This window comes from Cheilinus undulatus, linkage group 22 (assembly GCF_018320785.1).
Source record: "Cheilinus undulatus linkage group 22, ASM1832078v1, whole genome shotgun sequence".
In the NCBI taxonomy this organism is placed as follows: Eukaryota; Metazoa; Chordata; class Actinopteri; order Labriformes; family Labridae; genus Cheilinus; species Cheilinus undulatus.
In genome coordinates this window covers 22,011,534-22,037,885 of record NC_054886.1, presented here as the reverse complement: position 1 = coordinate 22,037,885, position 26,352 = coordinate 22,011,534, and the positions used below count along the sequence as shown (strand labels likewise).

At 38.7% G+C, this 26,352-nt stretch overlaps 2 protein-coding genes across 7 annotated transcripts in view; both read right to left on the bottom strand.

The window, feature by feature from the left end:
- Positions 1-1,525: 1,525 nt before the first annotated feature.
- Positions 1,526-15,475, bottom strand: LOC121504652 (microtubule-associated protein RP/EB family member 1-like). Its single transcript, XM_041779637.1, has 12 exons — positions 15,288-15,475; positions 11,445-11,510; positions 9,984-10,139; positions 9,763-9,879; positions 9,424-9,510; positions 9,282-9,320; positions 9,039-9,104; positions 8,860-8,901; positions 7,285-7,383; positions 7,074-7,098; positions 6,914-6,996; positions 1,526-2,983 (listed from the first exon to the last, which is right to left on the bottom strand). The coding sequence occupies exons 1-12, from the start codon at positions 15,349-15,351 to the stop codon at positions 2,970-2,972; spliced, it is 858 nt and encodes a 285-aa protein (XP_041635571.1). The 5' UTR covers positions 15,352-15,475; the 3' UTR covers positions 1,526-2,969.
- Positions 15,476-19,291: 3,816 nt separating this feature from the next.
- Positions 19,292-26,352, bottom strand: part of LOC121504175 (serine/threonine-protein phosphatase 2B catalytic subunit alpha isoform) — a 104,948-nt gene continuing 97,887 nt past the window's right edge. For all 6 annotated transcript variants that reach the window (XM_041778825.1, XM_041778826.1, XM_041778830.1 and 3 more), the window contains one exon: positions 19,292-21,166. In XM_041778825.1, the coding sequence (XP_041634759.1) occupies positions 20,964-21,166 (203 nt within the window). In that variant the 3' untranslated portion in view covers positions 19,292-20,963. The remainder of the gene's footprint in view (positions 21,167-26,352) is intronic.

Genomic DNA, 26,352 nt, shown 5'->3' with positions numbered 1-26,352 from the left:
CTTGTTGGGACATGGTGGCCATCCACCAACTATCCAGAACTCCATCCATTTTCTGGACCTGGGGCGTCAAACTCAATCACAGCAGGGGCCAGATTCTGAATTAAGGTCTCCCACCTGAGGGCCTAACAGGGTCAACATTTAATGATAAACAGTCAACCTAATTTTTACCAGTTATGAATTATCTTTTTAAAAAGCACTGATGATATATATCCAGCTAGTGAAACCATGACATACAAAATGAATGATTCAAAACTGACATGGAAGTTGAATTTTCTGTCTGTTTCTTGATTGTGGGAATTGAAGTTATTTATTTTGATTAAAAAAAAAAAGTTTCAATTTTTAAAATTAGGTTTATGGTTTTTACATTTTTTGCAAATTATCTCATTGCCCACCTGCAGTACCTCTGGGGCCCACCAGAGGGCCCCAATACACAATTGTGGAAGCTAATCATGATGCATTTAGGTTCTGGAAAACATCGCTGTAAATGTGTCTGTGGTCCTTTAGATGAATGCTAGATGTAAGGCCCTAACTATGGTGCTGACTTTTATATATCTATATAATTTATTTTTCATATTCATATATCTATTTTTCAAAATCTAGTTCTATTTCCAGGTACATTTTCAAATACATGGAATTTGACAAAAAGAAATAACATAGAAGAAGAAGAAAAACAGTAAAAGGCTGTTAATAAACAGCAGCATTTCTGCTGACAGGGAACTTAAACCTAATTGCAATATAAAATTGTGTATAAAGACAAAAAAGTATGTGCAGATGCAGTGGAGGAGCTACACTGTACACATGTGCAGGTCTGTTAATGATTTTCTTGTAATGCATTTAACTGAAGGAGAGTACTGAAAGGTAAGGTCCAGTGTGTGTTAATGCATAAAGTCTGTGTAAACATGCATTAAAGGGATATTTCAGAATATTTGATGTTGGGTTGTATAAGATACTTTGCAATCATAGTGCCATTAGCCTCCAGAGATTTCACTTAGTGTTGCCCCTAGGAGCAGAAACTGTTCTTGTGCAAAAGGTTTTTGTCCCAGTGGACTGCAGCCTAAATATCACCAAAGTTAATTAAATGTGGTGCCCTTTTTTTTTTTTTTTTTTTTTTTTTTTTTACCAATTTTTCCTTTCGTGTCCAGGCTGAGTGTCAATGGAAAACTGGATAACACATTTAAACTAGAGGCATTAGGAGAGCGCAGACCTCCACTTAGCCCTATCTCCCAGTAGTAAAGAATCCTTTAGAAAATTCCTGGATCCAGACGCTGATCCAGATCACTCCCAAAATCTTATCAGTTCTTCCTTATGCCATTTCTGACATTTCCTGAAAATGTCATCAAAATCCGTCCATAACTTTTTCAGTAATGTTGCTAACAAACTAACAAACCCTGCTGATCACATAACCTCCTTGGTGGAGGTAAAAAGTCATTTTCTGCAAATACATTTCAGAGAAAGAAGTGAAAAGTCACCAAAGATTGTTGTAAGATTAATTTTGATGGACCCAGATTGAACACAGACAGAAAAATAAAATTTAAAGTGGTTTATTGAGTAAATTGAGGTGCAGAGCAACAAATTCAAGCCATTAAGTTGTTCCAGTGTCTTTTAAAACAATTCTTTGTATCTGCTTATTCTATGTGCCTGGATGCTACATTAAAGCTCCTGTGAAGAGTTTTTATTTTGCAATGAAATTACCTTTAATTATTGACAGTACTTTAATTTGGCCTACAAAAGCACACAAGATTATAAGGCAGTAGATTTATACATTTTAATGCCTGAAACCAATCCAGCAGGGTAAGCGCAAATCAGTTTCCATAACCCTAAAGAGACATGAATACTGACAATTAGGGTCTTAGTTGGGATACAACCTGTTCTCAGATTCACAACTACGGACAATTTAGAGTGACTAATTAACCAAACAGGCATGTTTTCAGTGGGAGGAAGCAAAAGCACCCAGAGAGAATCTATGCATACATGCCATACAGAAAGACCTGTCCGACCACGATTCAAACCAGATAGATGACGGCGTCAACTACCACCACTGTGATGCCGCCTTGAAAAAAACAGCCTTCTTTGAGATGATCATTAAAGCAAGTATTAAAAACGAGTTCTACATCTGAATGTGCAATGACAGCAGGATGGAGGCCTCTTTTGCATGTACACATTCATTAGTCCAGGGGGGGCGCCAAAGTAAACACAATCTAAAAGTTCCTCACAGGAGCTTTACCTAAAAAGAATAATCTTTACCAGTGCAGTCTTCCTTCTTTTTGAGTAACTTTAAGTATCTACAGAAAACCCATTGTGAATTTGCAGTCAAACAAAAGATCATCGGTTTCAAAATGTTTCCAATGGAATCCTGTAAAAATGCACAACTATGCTCTTCCAAGGATTTCTTTGAAGAATGAAAACTGGAGTCGACCTCAACAAAGCCTGTCATTACATCATCTTTGGTGACAATTAATTAGATGCAAATATAAAAAAACATCAAAACCCACACACAGTTCACAACAAATAAATGAAGGTTTACAACAGAACCTAAAAGTAATTATAATAGCTTGAAATGAAGAGTAATTAATTACAACAGAAATGTAATGAATCTGAGGTCAGTGCACTGTACAGAAAACCTGTTTTGTAGCCAAACACACAAATTATCCACAAAGCTGTGTTTCAATTTGCATTATTAACACAGAATATTAACTATATTCCACAGGTCACTGTGTATCCGCAACAATATTAAGAATGTACAGAAGGTGAAATAAGTTTACAAGCTCCGACATTTATGATCACAGCCAAAAACCCTGCTTTGTAAAACTTCATGACACCTTCCTAATCATAAATCAAAACAACTATTGAACACTTCTCTGCTTCACAAAGTAAAATCAAAAACATCCAACTGTTCCTCCAGACTGCTAGTGCGTGGGCGACTGGTGTGACTCATCCACTGGCCGTTCTTGATGTTGCTGCCCTTCTTTTTATCTCGCAGCAGCTGGAACAACAGAGGAAACCACAGTAAGATAAAACCAAAATCTATGATTAAAAAATAAGTCCTTTATCCAAACCTAAAAATGATCAGATTAGTGCAGTAAGCATCACCATACTGTTGAGGAAATCTTTTAAAACTAACCTCTTAAGATTAAGCCAAAAGAAGTCTGAAATATCTATTGATTTAAAAGTTGACCATCTTATTAAGCACCCATTTAGATCAGAGTAAGATTCGTTTTCAAAACTTGTAGAGATAAGGCTGTATAAAACATGGACATAGTGTTAGTGATGTCCCCCTTTGGTTTCTGAAGTGGACTTTTGAAGCCGATCCATGCCCTTCTCCAGGTTTTGACATCTGGCGCATCCAGATTTGTAAATATTTCGGAGATGTGCGTGGCAGAAATGTGATGATTTTACATCACATTTGATGCATGGACACTACTGTGGCTTGAACTGCTGGCTACATTGCTTAACACTAACCCAACAGTTACCAGTGGTATTGCAATATGTCCATAAGCTTCAAGAGGGTATTCAGATATCTGACGGTCCACGAAACTCCTCCCCTCTGAATTACTTTCATCCAGAATATGTCAAAAGTTTGTTAAATACACTGGCACGTGGTTTCCACTTTTAAATGACTGATGTCTGTATATCTGTACACAAACAGATGATTCATCTGATCATCCAGTGCAAGGAAGTGCACTTCTTTGGACAAACAGCAGCCTGATAGAAACTACCTGTAGTCATGGGGACAGAATATATTGATCTGTTTTTCACCATTCAGTAGTTTGGAATATGTGTTCAGGGAATCAGAGATAGAAAAAAGACTGATATTGCATATCAAGAAATAGATGTTGGCTTGCCAGGAACGTCAAATTTTGTAGAAAAAATATTGAAAAGAAAGAACCACCAAATGAGCTTAGTTTAGCTTAGTTTAGTTAGTTAGCTTAGCTAACTCATTTAGCCAGTAAAATGTTCGTCTGTATGTTAACTAACCTGTTTTTATTTAACAATGCCCTTCAACTTCATATTAGTGACATGCTATACACCTTATTCCTGGGGCCGCTACTGTAAATCTGAATATGGGTGAAACTTAGCTAGTTAGCTAGTGTAGCTAGTTAGGAACTCGTAAGGTAGCAGACTGTAAACAGTCTCTCTGAAATCCACAGCAAAGATTTCATTTTTTAATGTACTTGTGGCACATTCTTGACATAATCTTATAAAGTGGAAGAGTTTTGCAGGCATGTCCAATATTACAGCCATACCTGCCAACACTTTCCTGTTTTATTCTCGTGTTTTTGGGCCACCTCCCGTTTTGTCATTTCTCCCAGGAAACTCCCATAATTACAGAGTCAGCAGGAATTCCACTGATTCCTTGCATCTCTTTACTCTTGAACTTTGCAGTGGATTTCGGAAAGACTGTATGAAAGTGTGTAAGCTTAGCAAACAAGCTAGTTGACTAGCTATAGGCTACAACAAGTCATCAACCAGCTTGATATGAAATACTGTCAGATTAATCAGTTTGATATGAAATATAGCATGACCAACAGTCAATATGAAATTCTGCCCATTCATGCCAAGAAGATCAAAAATTTGGTAAGTTACCATACAAACATACAATTCAGTGGCTAAACAAGCTAGCTTAGCTCATTCAGCTGTTCATACATTGCTTTGATAATATTTTTCAACCCAGGGAATGCAATTTTGTCACCAATACTTCATATCACTAATATCTTCTTCTCTAATATTGCCTCTTCCTATGGCTACAGATATTTATCAGGATATTCTATCCATCCACAAAATCTACATTTCCTTGCGTTTGACACTAGGAGACATCAACCGTATATTTACGGATATACAGACTTCAGTCGCATTCCTAGTGGAAAAGAGAGAGGTAAGTAGAAACGAGGGTCTAACCCTTGCATTGGAATTCAGAGACTGTTTTACAAGATTCTGGCTTAGCGAAAGAGCTGCTAACTAGCTAACAAGCTAGGAGTCAAACATGTGTCCAAAATCATATACTTCTGTAATAAATACTGCAACTTTTGAGTATATAGGTGCGCAAAGTGCATTCACTCTGAGAGGGTTACTCAACAGCAGTGTCCTACTCAATGAATGCCATTGGTGAGGTAGCTGCTAGCTAGCTAGCCTGTTGTTAGCAATGGCAGCACATTTTGAGCAAGAAAGGGACATTTAAGTCAAAATATGTTCATTTTCTTTACAGAGAATTATGTAAACCTAAAATAGAAGTTACATGTCAAATTTAGATTATAATCGCCTGATGTCTGTTAAAATCTTGCTGTAAAATGTAAGTTAAAGAAAACAGCGGTGGTCACTTCCTGTAAGTGCAAAACAGTAGTGTGTGATTCAGGACAATACCAACACACTGTGATTAAATGATCTCTATTGTATTTTAAGCGTACTGTTAGTATACTAACAGAAATATGCAATTAGAGACACTTAGCAGTTTGATATAAATGAGGCTATGCTCAGATTAACCAGTTTGAATACAGCATGATCTGTCAGTTAATATAAAGTGCTGTCAGATCATCTTGGCTGTTTAAACGATACAATATTTACACGTTTAAGTAAAAAGTTACATGGCATAATAAGTAACAGGTTAGTTACACTAACCTGGAAATGAGGGCATCTGTATGAGTTTCAAACATGAGCTGTAGTCATTTGATTGTGAATCACAGGAGCAAGAAGAGGCAGGAATATATAAATATAAATTCAATTAAAATGCTCACTGATTGTTGTTTTCCAAATTGCTTCATTATGCATGTGATGGTGAAACGCCACCATAAGCATTCACACGTAGCGTGTGCATTCATCTCATCCAATACATCTATAGCTTTCAGTACACTAATTGCTCTCAAAGTTATAAATGCAGTGAGAGGAGCTGTGTATCATTAGCTATACTAGAAAATGATCATTAGAAGCAAGCTTAACTTCTGCTTTTAAAAATAGATAACCGTGGTCCACATGCAACGCCTGCAGCTGCTAATTATCACCTACTGCTGTCAGTTATTGTCCCTATAGAGACACTGCTAATGTAGGTTATAAACAGATGCAGAGCTACTCAAAGGCTTTTCACATGATTGGACTGTAGAAATAACTCTTATAGTTAGAAATTTAGACAATACTTCATAGATATCTAAATTAGCTTTATTTTTTGTTAACTATTATACACAATGAAGGGATTTGGGTTTCTGGTTTGCTCATAAAAGTCCTCAACAGAAGATTTGGTTTGTTAGAGTGGGATTAAAAGGTTTGATCTAGGTAGAGGGCAACATGTGTAACCTGGTTCACACTCAGGTAAGAATTTATAACACTCAAATCTAAAGAAATCCAGCAGTCTATAACAGCATAAACATGGTCTTCCTCAGCAGAATTCCTAAAGCATGACTCCATTTCCCTTCAGTTCTTACAGCCAAGTCATCCAGACCAGATTACATGAGGGAAGGAAGGTAGGACATTTACTGCTCAGATTTTCTTTCCTTCATGGGAGGTGTCAAGGGGTATAGAGTCTGTGTTCAAACCACGTATGACACATGCACACCCAGGGATGTGCACATACATTAAACCCAGCGTAAACATGCACACGCCTACAAAGTCTGGGCCGCACTGACATTTACCCACTGCACAATAGCTCCCGTTCAAAATAATCTGTGTTTATGTTAGGAAGTCCCTATCTCTCAAGCCCGGCTGCTTGTTTGAGGGCGGGGGCGCGAAATCACAGGAAACACCTTCTGTTGCCCAGCGAAGCCCCACAAGCTCGTGCAGCACAATGAGATATTAAAAGCCTGTTAACTTCCCTGGAATAATTGCAGAACTGTGTCTGGAGAAACAGCCTGACCAAGTGATGGAAGAATGCACAAACAGAAGGAACTTGGAAGGAACTCTCGCAGGAAAAAGATGGAAGGCTGCTCACCGTTTTCCTCTCCGCCTGATGACTTCACTCCAAGGAGCATGACACCGTCTTTGGTGCTCTCGGGTCTGCTCTGGAAAGATGCGCTGTGGAGAGAAAAAGAGACAAAAATGAGTGCTTCATTTGTTTACACGTTTTTAAATCTAGCAGAGAGTGGACTTACTTCTCGGTCCCAGTATCTATGGTTTCTGGGGAGCAGAAAACAAGAGAAACATTAGCATCTAACATTAGCATCCAGAAATAAGTATGTTCTTATTTAAGTGATAAAGCAAAACTAAATCATCCTTTAAATGTTACACATAAAAACATTTCACTTTGCAGTTGATCCAAGAAATCTTGATTGCATGTTTTATATTCGTGCATCCTGTTTGTACCTGTGTGATCATGAACCTTCTTGCATTTGAATTTGAGCACCATAGCGGCAGCAGCTGCAACCAGGAGGGCCGGCAACAGAATCCACCACAGCCTCTTGTCTAATATGACAGGTGGAAAAAGGAGTAGTCAGCTTTATACTTGCTTGCCTTAACCTAGCAAGATTGTCCTCCAAAAGCCTAAAATGATTAATTTAGAGTTTCAAAATCAAGCCTTATAACTTAAAAACCCACAAACTGTAGCGCTTTTTCCATCATTTGTACAGGAAGATGTTTTTTTTAGAATACTGGCATCTGTCAGTGATCCAGCCGTTATGCTTGGCGACTTATATCCGTCTTTAAAAGATTAAATAGCACTTGTCGATCAAATGTGCTATTTTTTTCTTTTTGCCAGGATTTGCTATTCTGTGCTTTGTATTATTTATGCCTTGCTTAATGTAAAAGCACTTGGAAAACCTTTGTTTGTAAAAGTGCTTTACAAAAAAAGTTTATCATTATGATTACCTATCAAAAATGTATGATGCCTTCCTCTCACTGAGATCATTTCAACTGTCCAACAACAAAAGTACAGTTATTTACAATTTCGCCACTGGATGTCACTGTTGTTAAATTACACCGGCTGTAGGTTTCTGTTATAGGCTTTAGTTATCACCTAATCACAATGCTTTGACCAATTTTACTTCCATTTCCTTCAGTTTGCTGATTCATGGCAGTTAATAGAGGCTACTCAGAAACCATCAGGCATAAGAGGCAGCACTGTAACAAACTATTGCAAATGATTTTCACTGAGTGGATGAAGAAAGTAAAATGTCATATATTAAATATTATTTTGTCATGGAGGACTCAGGATGTTTGATGAGCAGGGGCAAAAGAATAAAAAGGGCCCTAACAGTATTTGAAGAAGCACGGAGGCAAAGAAAACGTTTCATGATTTGCCCCATAAGAGGGCCTGGAGGGTACTTTATCATGTTTTGTCCAATTAGAGTGCCTTAAAGGCAGTTTATTATAACTTATCCAGTTTAAGTGCACTTTAGCATGTTTTATCCAATGTAAGGCAATCCTAAATGGATTTTTTCCATGTTTAGTCCAGTAAAAGGGCACCTAAAAGGTGCTTTACCATGTTTTGTTTAATTTAAGGAAACCCTAATGTATACTTTACCATGTTTTGTCCAATGTAAGGAAACCCTAAAGGGCACTTTAACATGTTTTATCCAGTTGAAGAGCACCTAAAAGGCTCTTTACCATGTTTTGTCCAATTTGAGAAAACCCTAAAGGAAACTTTATCATGTTTTGTCCAGTGTAAGTGCAATTTGGCATGTTTTGTCCAATGTAAGGAAACCCTTAAGGGATTTCTCATGTGTTGTCCAGTGGAAGGTCACCTAAAGGGCACTTTACCATGTTTTGCCTGATTCAGAGCATCCTTAAGGGCACTGGATCATATTGTATACTCACAGAGTCTGCACTAATATGCAGAATCTGTTAAAAGAAAAAGAAAAAGAGGCAAGAAAGAAAAGAAAAAAGAAATGAAAGGGTAAATGTGGTTTCATGGTGCAAAGATAGCATCTTTTAGCACCTTACCTGATTTGGGGGGAACTTTTTCATCAGTGCCAGTTTCAGAACCTTTAAAAACAATATTTCATAATGTTTAAATGATCATTTATATATTAATTGCATATAAAATTTTGCATTTTTCATTCAAGCTTTCATACACTTCAAAACTATTTGCAGATATACGTACTGTATGTAGCATAACTCACCGAGTCCTTCTTTTGTTTCTTTCTCAGTTTGCATCATCACTGGAGGTGGAACAGTTTGATATGAGGCTATAACATGAGAAAAAAATGCACACCATTTAATACATGAAAAGTCCATGAGAATTTTAGAGTTCAGAATTTGGATGAAATAAAAGCACTTTAACTAAATAGACTTTACAAAAAATTATTTGCATCAGTTTTTAAGAGTTCATAAAAAAGGGAGATATAATTCGCCTTGAGACCTACTTGTTCCTGTGTTTTGTTTTTCAGTGGGCTCTGCAAGAACTGAAAAAAAAAAAAAAAAAAGTTTAAATAATGGCATAGAAATAGTAATGGATAAGTGAAACACATGTTGATTTGACATATTTGATATCTGTCTTTGCCTTACTTTGAGTGATATTTATCTCTGAGTGGTTTCCTGGAAAGAAGCCAGGAATTTGTGGAGATCTTGGCTGCACGGTCTCATTTTTCACAGCTAAGAATATAAAGAAATAAAATAATTTGAACACAATAAATTTCAGGGAAATCTTGTCTCCTGTTTTTTAAAACTTTATTATGTTGTCATTCATTCATATGAAAATAGAATTTCTGGGGTAATTATGAGATAATTGATGGTACATGGCTTACTGAATATAAAAACAGTCTTTATACCACCATATAAGCGTACAATTTATTCATCCTAATAAGTCAAATAAAGCTAAAGCCAAATGAATAAAGGAAATCTTACTTTCATTGTCCCGAGGAGCAACAACTGCAGGTGTGACAGGTACAGTTTTGTGGTTTGTTGGTGCTGTTGTGGGTGAGGCAGTCTTCTCAGCTGGTGAGGTTTTGGGCTTGTTTGTGTCTACAGGGAAAATGAGAGATAATAGACAGTTCAACTATTTTTATAAGGGCTTTGGCTGGTTTGCAACTTTCAGACAAGCTTTAAGTTAACAAAAACTATCTCACTGCTGTCGATGGGTTTGCTGGTGGAACCCTGAGGAGGAGCAGGAGTTGGTAGGGCTGTTGCAGGAATTTGTGGGGCCGTCGCAGGAGCTGCTGTGGCGTCTTTGTGTGGCTGGACTACTTGTGACACTGTTGGGTTTGGTGCTGTTGGTGCTGCTTCTGGACAAAGAAGGTGGAAAATAACATGAACTTTTTGTTTACCTGTTATTAGTTAAATAATGTATGATGACATTTTCAGATAGTTGAACCCATGGTTTCAGGTTTTAGCCATGGCCAAAAAGAGCAACGGCAATCTTGATTTTTACCTATGTTATCTTGATTTTTGTTCCTATGTGGTTCTTCAACATTAAAGTGATGTACTGTTAGTATCTTCATAAACCAGGAGAACAAGCAATCTTTGGCATCTATACTGCTATTTCCTTGCAGGTCCTGTTACTACTTGAAGTTAAAGCCTTTCCTACACATGATTAAATGAAACAACCTCATGATTTTGAGTTCAAAAAGAAGGCAGCTAAGTTAAGCTAAGCATTGCCAAGTTTAGCTTAGCACAAAGACTTGAAAGAAACAGCCTCATCAAAAGATAAGCGCTATCTACATATTTAACAATCAAACAAGTTACATTTCAGTTGTTAATCTTTTCAAAATCACTTCAAACTTATGTAAAAACATTTATGTCCTTTTTGAAGAGTACAGCACACAGATGTGATAAGCTATGCTGAGGTTTAGCTCAGGTTAGCTTAGTGCAGATACATGAAAGATAAAAACAGCTAACCCAGTTTTATCAAAACTTACTCCAAACTAAACTTTACTATCAGATAAGTTATAACCATTGCTAACTTAGGTTAAAATGTACAATTATTACAACTTAAACTGAAAATACAGGCCAGCAGTTTTGCTGTTTTTTTGGGGGGGGGTTGGGTTCCAGTAAAGTGCTGAAGGTTAGCAAATAACTGGCTAGAAATAATAATGTGCTTTACTATTTTTTCAGTTTTTTTGTTAATTAGTAAATTTGAAAATTCATGGATAACAATAATAATTATATTTTAGCATCAAAACTATCATTTCAGTTAAAGAGCGTCTACATATTGGTGTATTAACCATTGCAGAAACATAAAAAATGATTTTGGTAATTACCAATGCTGTTAATTTAGGGCAGCTGTGACATATATATATATATATATAATATATTAAATTATATATTTATGTAGCATTATTATAAAACTATTTGAAATATTAATATGAATACATGTTTTTTTTCTTTCTTTTTTAAAATTTGTTTTATCATAAATGAGCAAGGAACCACCACGTTCACTTTGTTGGCCTTGAATTTCACCATAATAATGGACAAAATATATATAAATGCCAAAAGTAAAAAGTTTTGGGATGTCCATCAATAATATAATTTTGAATTTCTTAGTATTTCTATGAATGCCCTATAAAGGGGCTAAAGCTCTACTGACTTACCTGTTGACACATTTGTTTGTGGTGTTTTTTGTGGCTTTGAGGCATCATCTGTGTCTTCTGATGAAACTGTAAAACAGAAACACGGCATCAACACTGATGAAATCGGCAACATCTAAAAATGTTTCAGAGAATTGTGTTAAGCGTTATCTTCCACCTGCTACATCATGAGATCTGCTGCATGAGTTTGTCTGTGTCCAACATTTCCTCTGACAGATTTTCTATTTTAGGTTCACAGTTGTGAACTATTCCTGTTTGGCACAGCTTTAAAGCCCAGAGTCTGAGACAAAGACGTGCCCCGGCCGGCCCTGAGTATCAGACTGGGGATGAGAGTGTAAGATAGTTGAGGTGGATTTCCTCTGTTCCAAGTGCTGCAGTAGTGTGAAGCTGCATCCTGTCCCAGACGCACTATTGTTATCCCCTGACCTGAGCAGCCGAGCTTCCTGTCTTCACTGCTGTCAGCCATGATGCTGTTGGACATATTTCACACCAACGGAGTCTCTGAATGGATGAAGTGCACGCTTCAGGAAAGACCCCTTGCAGCTCTGTCTGGTTTCATTAGTCACAACATGAGGAAAACACAGGATTTAAGACTTACGAGGCCATAAATTACAAATGAGGACTTCAGTATTTAACAGCAATGCCAAATCTCTAAAGACATTCCAACTAAGGTCTTAGTGATGTCAAAAATTTTCAAATGAATCAAAGTAAACCTTGAATGTTTTGGATGTGACCAAATATCAAGTCCACAAGGTAACCTTAAAGAGAAATATTTCAAAGGAGTTCCAGTCTCCAGACCAGGTCGTCAACTTTCAAGTCAGATCTCTTGTGCTTGAATTGATTCAAGGTAAAACTAGTTTGAAGCTCATATTTCTAGTCCTTCAAGCAACACAAGGTTGCTCATATCAAAACCAAGTCGTGGTTCTATCAGAGCAAGTCATGAGTCCATCAACTTCCTGTTGTTCTTTTGAGATGAGTCCTAGGCAAACCCAGAATTCTGTTTAACAAGACTCGACTAAAGTCTCTGTTCATTAAAATCATTCACAACAGATCAAGTCCTGTAAATCAAGTCCTGGACAGGTACTAGTCAATTTACTATTTTTTTTTTAACACAAAATCAAAAGTCAAGTGTTGAGTACTCTGAGTCTTTCCAGAAATGTCAAAGTCTTGCATATTTTGGGAGCGCAGATGGTCGAGTGGTTTAAGGCGTCACCCATGTACACGGGCGGCCCGGGTTCGAATCCGGCCTGTGGCTCTTCACCGCATGTCTCTCCCCACTCTCTTCCCTGTTTCCAAATCTATCCACTGTCCTTCCTCTGTCAAATAAAGGCATGAAAAAGCCCAAAAATAATTCTTAAAAAAAAAAAGTCTTGCATATTTTGAGCATGTCACAAATGAAGTCTGAGGTTTGGTCAATTATACAAGTCCAAATCAGCTCTCACAGATTTTAAGGAAGTCACTAGTCCGAATAACCTTGCGAAGCAGATGGATACGCCCGTTTCCTTGTTTCTCACTGGTGAATCCATCTTTCAAAGCTCCTGTCTGAACCGTTCGGGCCCGGATAGAAAGTGACAGGATCAATCAGCGATTAGGGGCAGTACTTTCAGGTGCAGCGGAGTTGTGACGTATGCAAGCAGCAACAAGAGGCCAGTGCAATTATGGGGGAAGACAATAGCATGAATGCTGCTAAAGTTTTAAAAGCCAGTTTTATCAGAACTTTTTGACATTTCTTTGTTAAAAGAAGAACAAAGAACAGCAGTGAATTGTTTTCTTTTCAAAAACGACAAAAGTCATGTACTGACATGTCTACAGCCACCATGGTTTGCGTTATTCCTCCGTAGCTGCGCACCTCGATAGCTGCTACGTCATGTGTTTTTTTTGCTCTGATTGTCCCTTGAAGATGTGACAGACAGAACGTCCATCCAATCACACTCTTGAGTTTTTTTCAAATCCTCTCCCTCTCTCAAACACTTAGTATTGAAGTTTTTCCAGATGTATGTGTGAAACACATCCATCTGACGTGTCAGGTTAAAGTCCTAACAGGTCACTTGACATCCTCACAAGACACGCTTCAGGTATTTGCCTTTGACTCTTTGGTGACTTGAAACATGTCCAAATCAAGTCTCAATGACTTCTGTTGAGTTCAAGTCAAGTTTCAAGGCAAGGGACGAGTCGAGTCCTCAGGGGTTGGTAATATCATAATAGTCATAGGCAAGTCTTAACTTTTTTACAAGACACTGAAATTCTTTCAAGCCATGTACAAGTCTGGAGTCAAATCTCAAGATCCTCAAGCCTACAACGCTGACCCAGGACAAGTCCAAGGCAAACCCAAAACACTGTTAAACAAGACTTTACTCAAGTCATTGTTCATTTAAATCCTTCGAAACAGATCAAGACTAAGGTATGCCAGAATGAGTCCAAAGTCAAGTCACAAGTCCTGCAAATCAGGACAGGTACTAGTCAAACCACGTTTTTTTTTTTTTACACAAAATTCTAGATCAAGTGTTGAGTACTTTGAGTCATTGACAAAAGTCAAAGTCAAGTCTTGTATGTTAAAGAGCAAGGAAAAAATCAATTCTGAGGTTTTGTCAATTATGTAAGTCAAAGTTCAAGTCAAACCTTGAGTCAGTCTCCTTAATGTGAATGATCTCTAAGAACCATTCATGCCACATATTGGCCGTACAATACTATGTAGGATTTTTCTCTGTAAAACACTTTGGCCAAATTTGGTTGTTTTAAATTGGCTATAAATGAAGCTGACTTGGCTCGACTTGAGACCTGATAGTTTTAATCTTTTGCATACCTATGAATCTTTACATTTAAAGTTTATTTTCTGAAGTCTCATTATCCTCTCAGGATTGGTTTTGAAGGGGGGGCTTATACAATGAAGATCAGACAAACAATGGAAAAACTTCCATGTGTGTTTTTGTGCCATGGGGAAATGAGGCCCATAAAGTTAAGTCCAAGCCGCCTTGGTCGTGCGAGCTGCGCTCAGGGCGAGGGTGTTTCCTCCAGATGTTTACTGCTGAACGCTGGGAGCAGATTTGTTGCCAGTCGGGACGTTCATGTCTCAGGACAATGACCTGTTGTCTCTGTGAGAGAAGGGGCAGCTTGGTTCCCACCGGCTATCTCCTGTGAGATCACCTATCTGCCTGACGCAGGACGGTTAAAAGTTCTTTTGGCTCGGAGCAAGGAAAACAAACAAACGAGAGCCACCCTCTTTTTCCTTTCCTTCAACCAGGAGACTCCTCCGCCTGCTTATCACATGGACTTTTTCATTCTTGGCTTTAGGAGTTCAGTTTGATATGTATTCATGAGAAAACCTAGATTCACTTTGACTTATGATGGGGGTAAAAAAACAAATTAGTGGTGATCTTGTCTGCAGAAACCGACAGCCTTATCTGAATGAGCGGAAATACACTCATGGAGATGATGTCTCTGAGGTACCGTTCAAAGTGTGAGTGTCTTTGGAACAACACTGATTTTATCTTTGCACATACCAAAACTAAACTAAACAACACAGGAAAACAAAAGTCAACGTACGTCAGAAATAACACAAAAAAGCTTAAATTATCTTACAACAATCAGAGCAGTATGCTGTCCTTTCACTTGATTGGAAGCCTTAGTTAGGACCAAAATATTTTAACACAGCTATAGAGGACATTTTTCTCTAGAAATACTTTAGTTTGCACCTTGTTGATTCTCCATATTATAAAAAATGCATAAAATCAGAGAGAAGCAAACTGATTTTAATCAAAGACAGGTCAGGACTTGGTGAGGGCCTCACCTGTAACTTTTTTATACTTCTTATAAATGAATTATAAGTAAAATAAGTGTTTTTCCTACCTGGTGTTAGATAGTGGACAGATGCAAGCAGCAGCAGCAGGACAACAACCCTGACAGTCTTCATGGCGACTCCTCAGTCCTGAACTCAACCGTCTTCTTCCTCACCCTCCAGCAGACTGCTCAGTGGAAAAGGTGTCCCAACTCAGGGTCTGCGCTGCCGCTGCTTATTCTGGCACTTCCTTTAGATAAAGAACGGGAGGAAATACACTGGCTTCCCTTCCTGACGTAAAGTGGGTGGCTGCGGGGACCAGCACAAGGCGGTCGTTGGGTGCAGACCTGTGTCCATGTCAAAGGAATCTCGGTTTTACGTGTTCGAATGCTTCGCCAACTCCCTCCGCTTATTTTTTCCTGTTCTGACACTACTTGACCAGCCAGGAGGAGACGGAGTGAGCCATTCCAACCTTTGGTCGAAACAATTTCATTTGTTGTCATTCAAATAAAGGAAATTAACTCAGGTTTAAATAAACAATATCAGAGAACTTTATAGAAATTATGATATAAGATAAACAAAGATGTACAGCAATAGAATAAATGGCTATGGCTCTGATTCTGAAGGCTCATCCATGGAAAAGAACAGAAAACAACATGTGTAAGGTTTATACTAACATGTATTCATCAAAACAAACAAAAGAAATAGGATAGAGTGGAATTACACGTTTTGTTCAGTAAAGGCTGGAACAAATGACAGGAGCCAAGAGGTGATTACTCAAGGGAGCTGCCCAGATTCCAGCCATTACATCGAACTATTCTTTATTGTTCATGTAGCCGAGCTTCACAAAGCTTAGACGTGACCTTAGATAGGTGACCATGCAGACCACTGAGGCTGTGTTAAACCCAAACAGCAGGGTTGAAAAATGTAACCAATGTGAACGTGTAAAAACTGAGGTTCCTTGAGTGAAGCAGCAGAGGTCACGTTTGTCAGAAAGCTTAAGATCTGATTCAGCTCCACCTCTTTGTTTGTTACTGGGTTGACTTGAGGCGCTGTTCTCATACCACACCCTACACTCTCTCCATGAGCACTTCCACTTCGTCTGCACGCTCTCAGGGAGGGTCCGCCACATTGAGCACATTTGAGAACAGGTGTAACAGTTTCACTGGTCTTCATGGAAGATGCCCAATTCATTAAATCTGGACTAGAGCTCACCCAAAGGCATGTGGAGGACTCCAAGGTCAAGTGGATGAAAGCTCTTTGGTGCTTTTTGGCCATAAGACAAGACGCTTTGTTTGACAGACACCAACCACTGCACTTCACCACAAACACAACATCCCCACTGTGAAGCCCGGTGATGGCAGCATCATGTTGTGGGGATGCTTCTCACTGGCTACCCCTGCCCAAAACCAGATAGAAATAGTTTAAAGACAACAAGGTGAATGTTCTGGAGCGGCTGAGTCAAAGCCCAGACCTCAATCCCTGTGCAACCTGACAGAGCTTGAGCAGTTTTGCAAAGACAAGCTCAGTAATTGCAGTGTCCAGATGTGCAAACCAGATTGAGACCTATCCACACAGACTCAGAGGTGTGATTGCTGCACAAGGTGACTTGAAGGAGTGAATATTTTACAATTATCCTTGGATTATCTGCAGTTAATTGTGACGAAATTCCCACTTTTATATTCCACTATTTTTGAAAGCTCCTTTAAGAAAACAACATTTTTAGTAGCTTTTTTAAAACGATTCACAACCCCGGACTTAAGTTGGGATGTTGCTATGCAGTACTTACAAGGCAAATTATTAACTGAAATTTAAAAGACAACTTATCAAATGCTGAAATTGAGAAACTATTTTTGAAAAACTTAAAGAGTCCACAGACCACATAACAGAATAATTAGGACATCCTGTTTATATTCACATTTTACACAATATCCCAGCTTTTTGAGTTTTGGGATGAACGCTTACATCAGAAACAACAGAAGATGTTTCAGCTGTCAGCATCATCTGAACACTGTAACTCCAGTTATTTCTTCTCCTATGTCACATCCATCTGACATGGTCTTCATGTCGTCCCTCTGAGGCCACAAATCAAGCTCCTGTGTTTTTGGCTCTGCTAAAAAACAGGATGTGAGAGTTTACTTCCTTTGGTTGGACCATTGTGTTTGATTTGGGCTTCAGAAACCAGTGAGAATAAAATGTAGCCTTCTCAGTTAAATTTGGGTAGTTAAATTTGAGTCTTTTATTTATTTGGAGAACTACTTAAATAAAAGAGGTTTATCAAGAATTGTGTCTCTTAAAGAATGAAAAAAACAAGACTTATAAGTCGGCCTCAATCTTGAAGGTTTAACTTGTCAAGGAGGCAGAGCTGCTTTTTAGCCAATCACATCAAAGCTAGAAAAAAAAAAAATCAACTCAACCCTTTGTCATTGTATGAAGGAGGAAGCCTGCAGATCTTTTCTGTGAGGTACGCCAAAGTCTTGGCTTTGTCTCTGTGGTTTAATCAAAGAAGTTCATAAAGAGGAAACACCTTTGCAGCAAAATCAAGGCATGATTTCCTATCAACATACTGACCAATCAATGCCAAAGCCTCACGCACAGGAGAGAAAAACACGAACACTGAACCGACACAGGCTGAGGAGGACAGCTCCTCTTTACCTCTGAGGTCAAATGAATTATTGTCCCCTTATCTTTGATTTTCCTGCAGCTTTGAATTATGGGGGATGTGGCTCTTCCTCTCTATTATCTCATTTCCAAAAAAGTTAGGGCGCTGTGTAAAATGCAAATCAAAACAAGATCATTTTTTATTCATGATAGAACATAACATTCACTTCACAGCATAATTGCCTGACTCATATGTTTAGGTTTTCAGAAAAAAGGCACAATAAACAAGCAGTGTTAGACAAGTATTTGGCCAAATAATGGCTTAAGCAATTATGCTACAAGGCTAATTAGAACTGAGACATTTTTTTCATTTCAATTTAAATTTGATGGCAATGCATTTCAAAAAAAGGCTGGACAAGTAAGTGGTACTAATGAAGAACTGCCTGAGGAGCATTTTGCAACTAATTAGGTTGATTGGAAACAGGTTGGTAACATGCTATAAAAGGAGCATTTTAGAAAGGCATTGTCTTTCAGGAGTAAAAGTCGGCAGAGGTTCACAACCTGGGAAAAAACTGCGACTAAAAATGTGGAACAATTTCAGAAAAATGTTCCTCAGTGTAAAATTGCGAAGTCTTTGAATATCCCACCATCTACAGAACATAACATCATCAGATGATTCAGAGAAATCTGTGAGCAACAAGGCTGAGCGTCAATACTGGATGGGTGGGTGACGGGGGGTGATCTTCGGGTGTCAGTGTCAATGGACTTGGACAGAATGGATAACTGTGGTTTAACCCAGATTAGTCAAAATGGGATTTTTGTTGTTGTTGTTGTTGTTAATAAAAAAACGACAGGGTGTCCTGTGAGGAGCGGGACCATCCAGCTTGTTATCAGTGCTCAGTATGAGGCTGCATCAGTCCCTATGATGTGGGCAGCCATGAATGCTGAAAAGTACATAGAGATTTTAAAGGAACATGTGCTCCCATCCAGACGTCTCTTTCAAAGAAGGCCTAGCAAAATGGAGCAAGACAGGGCTAAACCACATACCACATTCACCACAACATCATGGCTTCACAATACCAGAGTCCAGGTGCTGAACTGGCCTGCCTGCAGCCCAGACCCTTCACCAATAGAAAACTTCTGAAAAATCTGGCAAAGAAGACCCAGGACTGTTGAGCAGGTAAAATTCTACATCAGACAAAACCCCTCTCCCAAAACCCCTACAACTGTTGAGTGCTACACAATGATAAAACATGACTCTGTCCCTACTTTTCCTAGATGTGTTGGTGCCATCAAATTCAAAATGAACTAATAAATACTTTAATGAAATGGTAAAATGTCTTAGTTTCAACGTCTGACATGTTGTTTATTTTCTATTATGAGATCATTCGGTTTTTGTCCCAACTTTTTTGGAATCTGCTCTCTGGTGCAGCTTTATAACTCCAAATGCAAAAAACTCCCAAAGGACTATGTGTATGATGTATTCCATTTTATTTTACATGGTTGCATATTCATTGGCGGAGGACTGCGGGACAGCCTGAGTCACACACGCAAAGACACATACAGGAGAAGCGGCTTCATTTCAAGTTGAAATTCATGCACATTTTTATTGAACAGTTATATAAAATACTTTTCATAGTTGCAAGTGCATGCCTCATCTGCCAACAGTTTTGAAGTTAAATTACAAAAGCAAGGCTTCATGTCGTGTAGTGAATTACTTGGGCACTTAAGCAGTTCTTAAAAAAGATCGAAGTATTTTTTTCGGTTTCATCTTAAAGTATTGAGCAGTATCAAACCTGTAACTGATATACAAAGCAGAGTTCCAAATAATAATAGTAATAAGAATCAAATTACACTTTTCTGTGGCACATTTACAAAACAGAACAAAACTGATTTTACCTCTTATATGACACAAACAGCTAATCATGCATTTTGGAGTTACACATGTAACCACACACCTCACAAGAATTGTCAAACATGCTTAATTGGACTGTGTGCACTTACAAGCGCAGGTTAAAAATATCATTTCTCATCCATCTTTAAATGCTTCAATTACAAAAGAAGTTGAAGGCATAGAGCATCATGGTGTTAATTGAAAGTATGCAGGTATATCCAGTATATGTTCACTAAAGCGCAATATATTTCAAAACAGGCCTCCACAGCCAAGGTATTCAGATGTTCTATTTCCTTTGTTTGATTTTTATAAAACATGCATAGGCAGACACTTTAAGTTTATTGTATTCCTTTTTTTTACACAATATAGGTTCTCTATTTTTACTTTGTTCGCAATACTTAGAAAGAGAAAAAATTAACACTCAATTCCAGCAAGCCACGATAAATCTACCCCCTCCCTTTCCAAAGAGACAAAAAATAAACATATTTGCAAATGATAGATAGGTAAATGTAAATTCCAGTTATGAAACTCAAGAAAATAGGTATTCATTACCGAGTTATTTAGCCATTATACAGAAAAATCAGGTCAAAGCACACACCAAAAGAACCTGAGGTAAGCATAATATGTACAAAACCATAAAACGTTCCATTATTTGGCATTTCGACAACATTGCAACATTCTTTTTAAGACTGCCTAATTAAATTTCAGAGCTATTTTAAAAGAGTAGCAAAAAAAAGTTATCAATAAATAGTCCTTATTTAGTTTGTACACCCTTATATGTTAAAAACATGATCTCATGTTCTGTCCTTTTTAGTGCTGTATTTTTGTAAACGTACAATAGTTAGTAAGAAGTTACACGACTTTCCGTTCAGGTGTAAATGAGCAAGGGTCTTTCAAGAAATTAAAGAAAATAAATCAGCTGTAAGATCTCTCTCTCTCTCTCTCTCTCTCTCTCACTCTCTCTCTGACATACCGCGGTGTGGTGGACAATCAAGCACAACAAAGGCCTGACCAATCAGAAATGTGAACCGGCAATAACTTAGCAGATTAGACTATGAACTAATATTTTGAAGGCATATCCAAAGACTAGCAAGTGAGATGTCCCCCCAGTGTGAGCCGTACATGCCTACCCCCCACCCCTCCGCTCTCTTAACACTCCTTCACCCTTTGCCCCGTTTCTGTGTTGGCGGGCCGCGACGAGGCTGGGTGCGGGGCGGCCCCGTCGGCCAAGCTGGCGCCCTGCTGCGGACCTTCACTGGATGTTGCTGCCGCTGCTGGTGCTTCCCTTGGCGTCCGTGCCGTTGGTCTCCGAGGACAGGGCCTTGTTGAGCGAGTTCAGGCTGGCGTCGGAGGGCAGGGCGTCTCGCCGCGGCGGCATCCTCTCATTGATGCGGTCCAGGCCTTTGGCCTCCTCGAAGCTGGTGATCTTGTGCTGGGGCGAGAAGCCTTTGATGGCTGTTGGGATGCAAGAAAACAAAAGGAGAGGAGGGGGAGAGATCAGGTTTGATATGAGAGTGGAGGGATTCAGTTATAAAAAGGATGGGGTCACACTTGCTCACATTCACTCACACATCACCAGGCTGAGTTATCTTTGGGCGTGGTTCATATGAAACACAAATTGACTTTACTGACAAATCAACACTGCATCTGCAGTGTTTTTGGCTAAAACAACAACAGTGCTTTCATGAAAACAGTAACTAATCTGCCTGGTTAGATCACTTTTGAAACACTTTTACTTGCTTTATATGTTCTGGTTGAAATCCTAGCTTGCTTACAAAAACAAAGACAACAATATGTGCTATAAGGTGTTAATAAAGTGTTGTGGTCTATTTCTAGGAAAGTCATTTTCACACATAAGCTGAGTTATGTTAACAAAGCTTATGTTGAAAGGTGATCAATGAGAGCAGTATCAGCCTTTTCAGACATGCAGGAAACTCCTGAAAATTTCCCAGAAATGCTGAGTCAGCTGCATATGTGAACACAAACAGCTGAATATTTCAACCCAACATTATTCAGACTTTAACTGTTGGTCTATAACATTTTTTTTCCAAGTCAGGCTTAGCCAATGTGTGAACGCAGCAAGAAACCAGTCTGGACCACCCTGTAGGGGTGATGACTGTTCTTTAGTCTATACTATGAATACATCCAACCACATATAGTGCTGACAGAATAACAAGAAGCATCTAAAGGCTGGCTCAGACTATGCATTATTTTGGTCTTTCACAACGGCACCATGTCAGACTATTCAACAAAAATCTTGTCCAGTCTTGGCTGATGGCCCGGCCACACTACAAGTGTGATTCAGACTCATCGCATGCTGACGACGCCACTGTCTCCGCCATTGTGCGAGTTCACAGCTTGTCAGGCAGGGGGTCAAAGAGTGTCAATCATAGATACAACACAGCCGCTCCCTGTGATGCTAGCGGTCTTTTACTCTGAGAAGAAGAAAAGAATGACTTGTCCTGATGTATCAAGAGGAGTACAATATGAACTAGCTCTCCTTCAGATAGATCTTGATGTATGAATGGGATAAGAGAAAGAAAATAAGCCCAATTAGTCTAGCTAATACATACAGGTTCACTGTATGTTGGCACAGAAGATTCCTGGGTGAGGAAAAAAAAGGTAGGGACTCACTGTTAAATAATGATGCTAAAATGAGGAGTAAATGCTCTCCTATTGGTCAGCATCAGGATACATGACGTTAAGAAAAATTCTGAAATGCCAGTCTTGTTGAGTCGTGGTCCGGGCTGTCTGGATGTGCACACTACTAGGACTGTAGTCAACCAAAGAAAAACTTGGTCGACTAAAATCTCACCAGATCCTCAATTAATCGATTGGTTGTGGGACGGACCAAAATCATCCGTTTTAACAATATGTTGCCGCACCGGTGATTTTCTCGACATGTTGTCAATTAACGGGAACAGAGTATAAACGTGCTTCATGGGCTTTGCCCGGTGGGAGGGTCCTAGTGACATTGTTTTGACTTTCTGGGTATTTAACCTTTAATTAATTACCCTCAAAGGCACGAGTAAATCATATTTGAATGATTATATTCATAGTTTCTTTTTGTAAATTATATTTTGTAACACCAGATAATTGAAAAAATAAAAACACATGACGTCTCCCTTCTCACCCCTGCAAAAAATGGATTCTTCCAATTAAAGTAGCACGTGCGATTGTTCCACCAATTGGATTTTGGTCGGACATGAGGTCATCGACCAATTAATCGACCAATTGACATGAGGCTGTCAGGCCTACACACTACCAGAGTGTTTGTCAGTCTTGATGCTCATAATCTCGTCCAACGTTTGATGATGAGCTGCGATGATAACCTTAAACGCCACTGCTTCATCATGCCATTTACACATGACTTTCTACTCTGCGTGATATACACAGTACAGTCAAGCTGTGATTATAGCTCTGTTAGGCTGGGTCAATGTCTTTGTACCTGTATACATGCACCATGGGACAATCAATTTAGTGACAGGACTTTGTAGATGGGGATACGCACCATCAGCTAGTTATTGTGGACCAGTCTTAATTTTATCGACTACAACCATGACTAAAAATGTTTATCAACAGCCTTTTTTTCCCATGAGAAAGACTAAGAATAGCCAATAATAGATCTTTGATGACTAAAACAGGACTAAAATGTAATTCCGTTCTTGTCGGACATTCAAAATCCATGATATTTCTGTACCGTGGGTAAATCTGTTAAAATACAATGCATTATATCGCTTATCTGCCTCTCAGCTGTAGAAAGCAGGTTTGGCAGGGTGCAGAGAACACACTACTATGACTTGTACCAGATTCAGGCAAGAAAATAAATGCTTAAACTAGACTAAAATGTTTTTGAGTTTTTGACTAAAAGTCCACAAACTATAAAGGGTAGAAATGACTAAAATGTGGCTGAAACTAAAAGGCATTTATTATTAAGACTAAGAATGAGACTAAAATTAACACCGTTGTGCACATTTTTCCTGTTGGCTGCGCTTATACCAGTAGTTAACCAGTGTCAGATTCTGTACATAATTTAGTACCCGTAGTACTAATAGTTCTGCTTAGTTATTAATCGATCTCCCTGACTGCTTTCTCTCAGTGTGTCTGAGAAATTTGATTTCGTACAATTTTGATTGGACTAACATGTTTAAACGGAATTTAAAAGTCCAGTTTTAGTCAGACTAACACAATGATTTGACTTTTTCTTGCTGCATGTAAACATACTGACTGTGACTCTGTCCTTTTACATCATGTCCCACCAAGCTGGCAGGGAGAATCTGTCCACTGTTGGGGATGAGTGAAAAGAGAACTTTTGCAGTAATTTTCAGGAGTTCATGTTTGAAAAGGTCCTAGAAAATAAAATAAAGAAAACCTAATTTTCATCATTAAATGATCCATGTTATTACAAATAAACTAAGCTTAATATCAATCCATACTGCTGACTAAGTCTTGAACCTGTTTTCTTTCATGGACAACAGCACATATTTGACAGTGTAGTTGCATATTGAGCATTTTGGAGTTAAGTCATACAGAAACAGATAAATAGATATGAAAGAGTATAGCTTATTCTCATGAAAAGACAACACAGTAACACCATTTATCAAGTTTTAAAACTATAAAACTGCACAGACAAAAGGATTAAATAATCCTTCTATATCTAAAGTGGGAACATGTGGCAACAGGGTCGACAGGTTTTCATTGTGCCATCAATTCCAAAGTAATATCTAAAAACTGGACCATCTTTGCAGTGTTTAACAGCTCTACCATAAATCTTAACTCGTGTATGTGCTCAATGTAAAATACAGCATGTACTTTTCTAATTGGGCACATTCAAGACCACCTGAAGACCCGATAACCCACATCGTCCCGTCACTTCACAGATTAAAATAAACGACAAAAGGGGGAGGAGGAGGAGAATGGTCAAAGAGACAAAAAAAGAAACAAGGGGAAGAAAAAAAAACACTGGAGTGGAGCCCACTGAGACATTCACTTCCACAAAATAGAACCACGTGGAGACTGAGCTCACGTACAAAGACACTACAGAGGTACTTGGGGTGCTAACGACTTGTTTGGTCTGCTTGGAGCATGCAGCAATAGAAGGGTTCACTGGAGGTTATGAGGGGTGGAGGTCACAACCACATTCGGACCAGAGGGAATAAGAGGAAAAGAGAGTTTATCAAAAGAGCACTGAAATGGATAAAATCAGGCTAAGCTGATGCAATAGCAACATAATTGTCAAACTGTTCAAGTTAACTGAAAGGTATGGTGTTATTAGTCCAGCACCAAGCCTGATTTCTATTCATTTCAGTTCATTTTTATAAAAAAAAGTAGAAATTTGTCACCTCCACCTTTCATAAAGGCTGGGGGTGTCTAGATGGGGATTAAACTATGATTGTACAGATTTCTAGAATGAAGGAAAGGGGCATCATCATTTTTGAGGACAAATTGGGGAAAGTGAACAGGGGCATGATGGGTAGCGTAGTTGTCTTTGCTGCATAGCACAGGTCAGACACAGGTTATTAGCAGCTCACAGGAAAGAACACGACACAGCAGGGCCACAGAGGATCCACATGGAGAGAGAAGCAGAGAAGTGTCTTGACACTACAACGGACTGTCCTCTGTGGGGCTAGAGAGGAAGTTCTGCACAATTCCAACGTAAATAGCAGCTGGCAGACTACTATTTAGCTCGCAGTTGAGGTTGTTCTTGCGCCAAAGGCGATATGAATAAAAGAGAGGTTTTAGGGAGGCTCGATTTGGATTTCAAAGCCTCCTGTGGAGCATTTGTCTCTTCTAATTTGAATTCAACTCTAGGAAAACGGTTATTGTTTCATTTATACAACAGCAACAACAATGCACAACTGCTTCAGCCGTTTCAAAGGGGAAATACCATTTTTATCTTTCATAGCAAGATTTCAGTGGATTGTGTGAGGGCAGAGCAAGGGGAACCCTATCTCAAGTAGAAAGAGATAAACCTCACAACCCGACAATGGAGAACTTGAAATGATACACAGCTTTGATTTAGTTTAACCTTCCTTAAACTCACTGATGTTATCAATGAGAGGATAATTTCCAAGCTCTGTCTGATCTAGAGATACTGTAGCTGGAGCCAAACCTGATTTATGAGGCCAAAAACAGGCATGTCACTTTATAAACTCAGAAAAAGAAACAGTACTGTGAAAAGTTTGAGGTCACTCCTGGATGACTGTCTTGACAAATATTATAGAACTCATCGTGCCGTTTTTGCTGAAAGATCTCAGCACAGTGCTGCTGCAGTGAAGTCATGTATGGAGAGAAAAACAGAAGCTATTACAGAGGCGGTGTGGGATCACCTGGACAGAGAAAGCCTTAAAACAGAGCTGGAACCTAACGAAAACCTGTTTCTTATTGGTGGAACTATTTTGTTGTAAATTATCATCTTATTTTTAAACAACTGCATATTTCTGTCACCTTGTAAAGCAGATGGATTGGTCAGATTCTGTGTCTGTTATCAGGTAACTCCATCTTTAAAAGCTCCAATCTGAAGCCACTGTGCCCAGTCTTAATGCATACTGGTCCGACCAGTCCGAGCAATCAGCATCACTTGAGAAGAATGAAACAGTAGTCATGAGTGGGGTTTAGTTGAACTGGAAGTGGACAGCAGT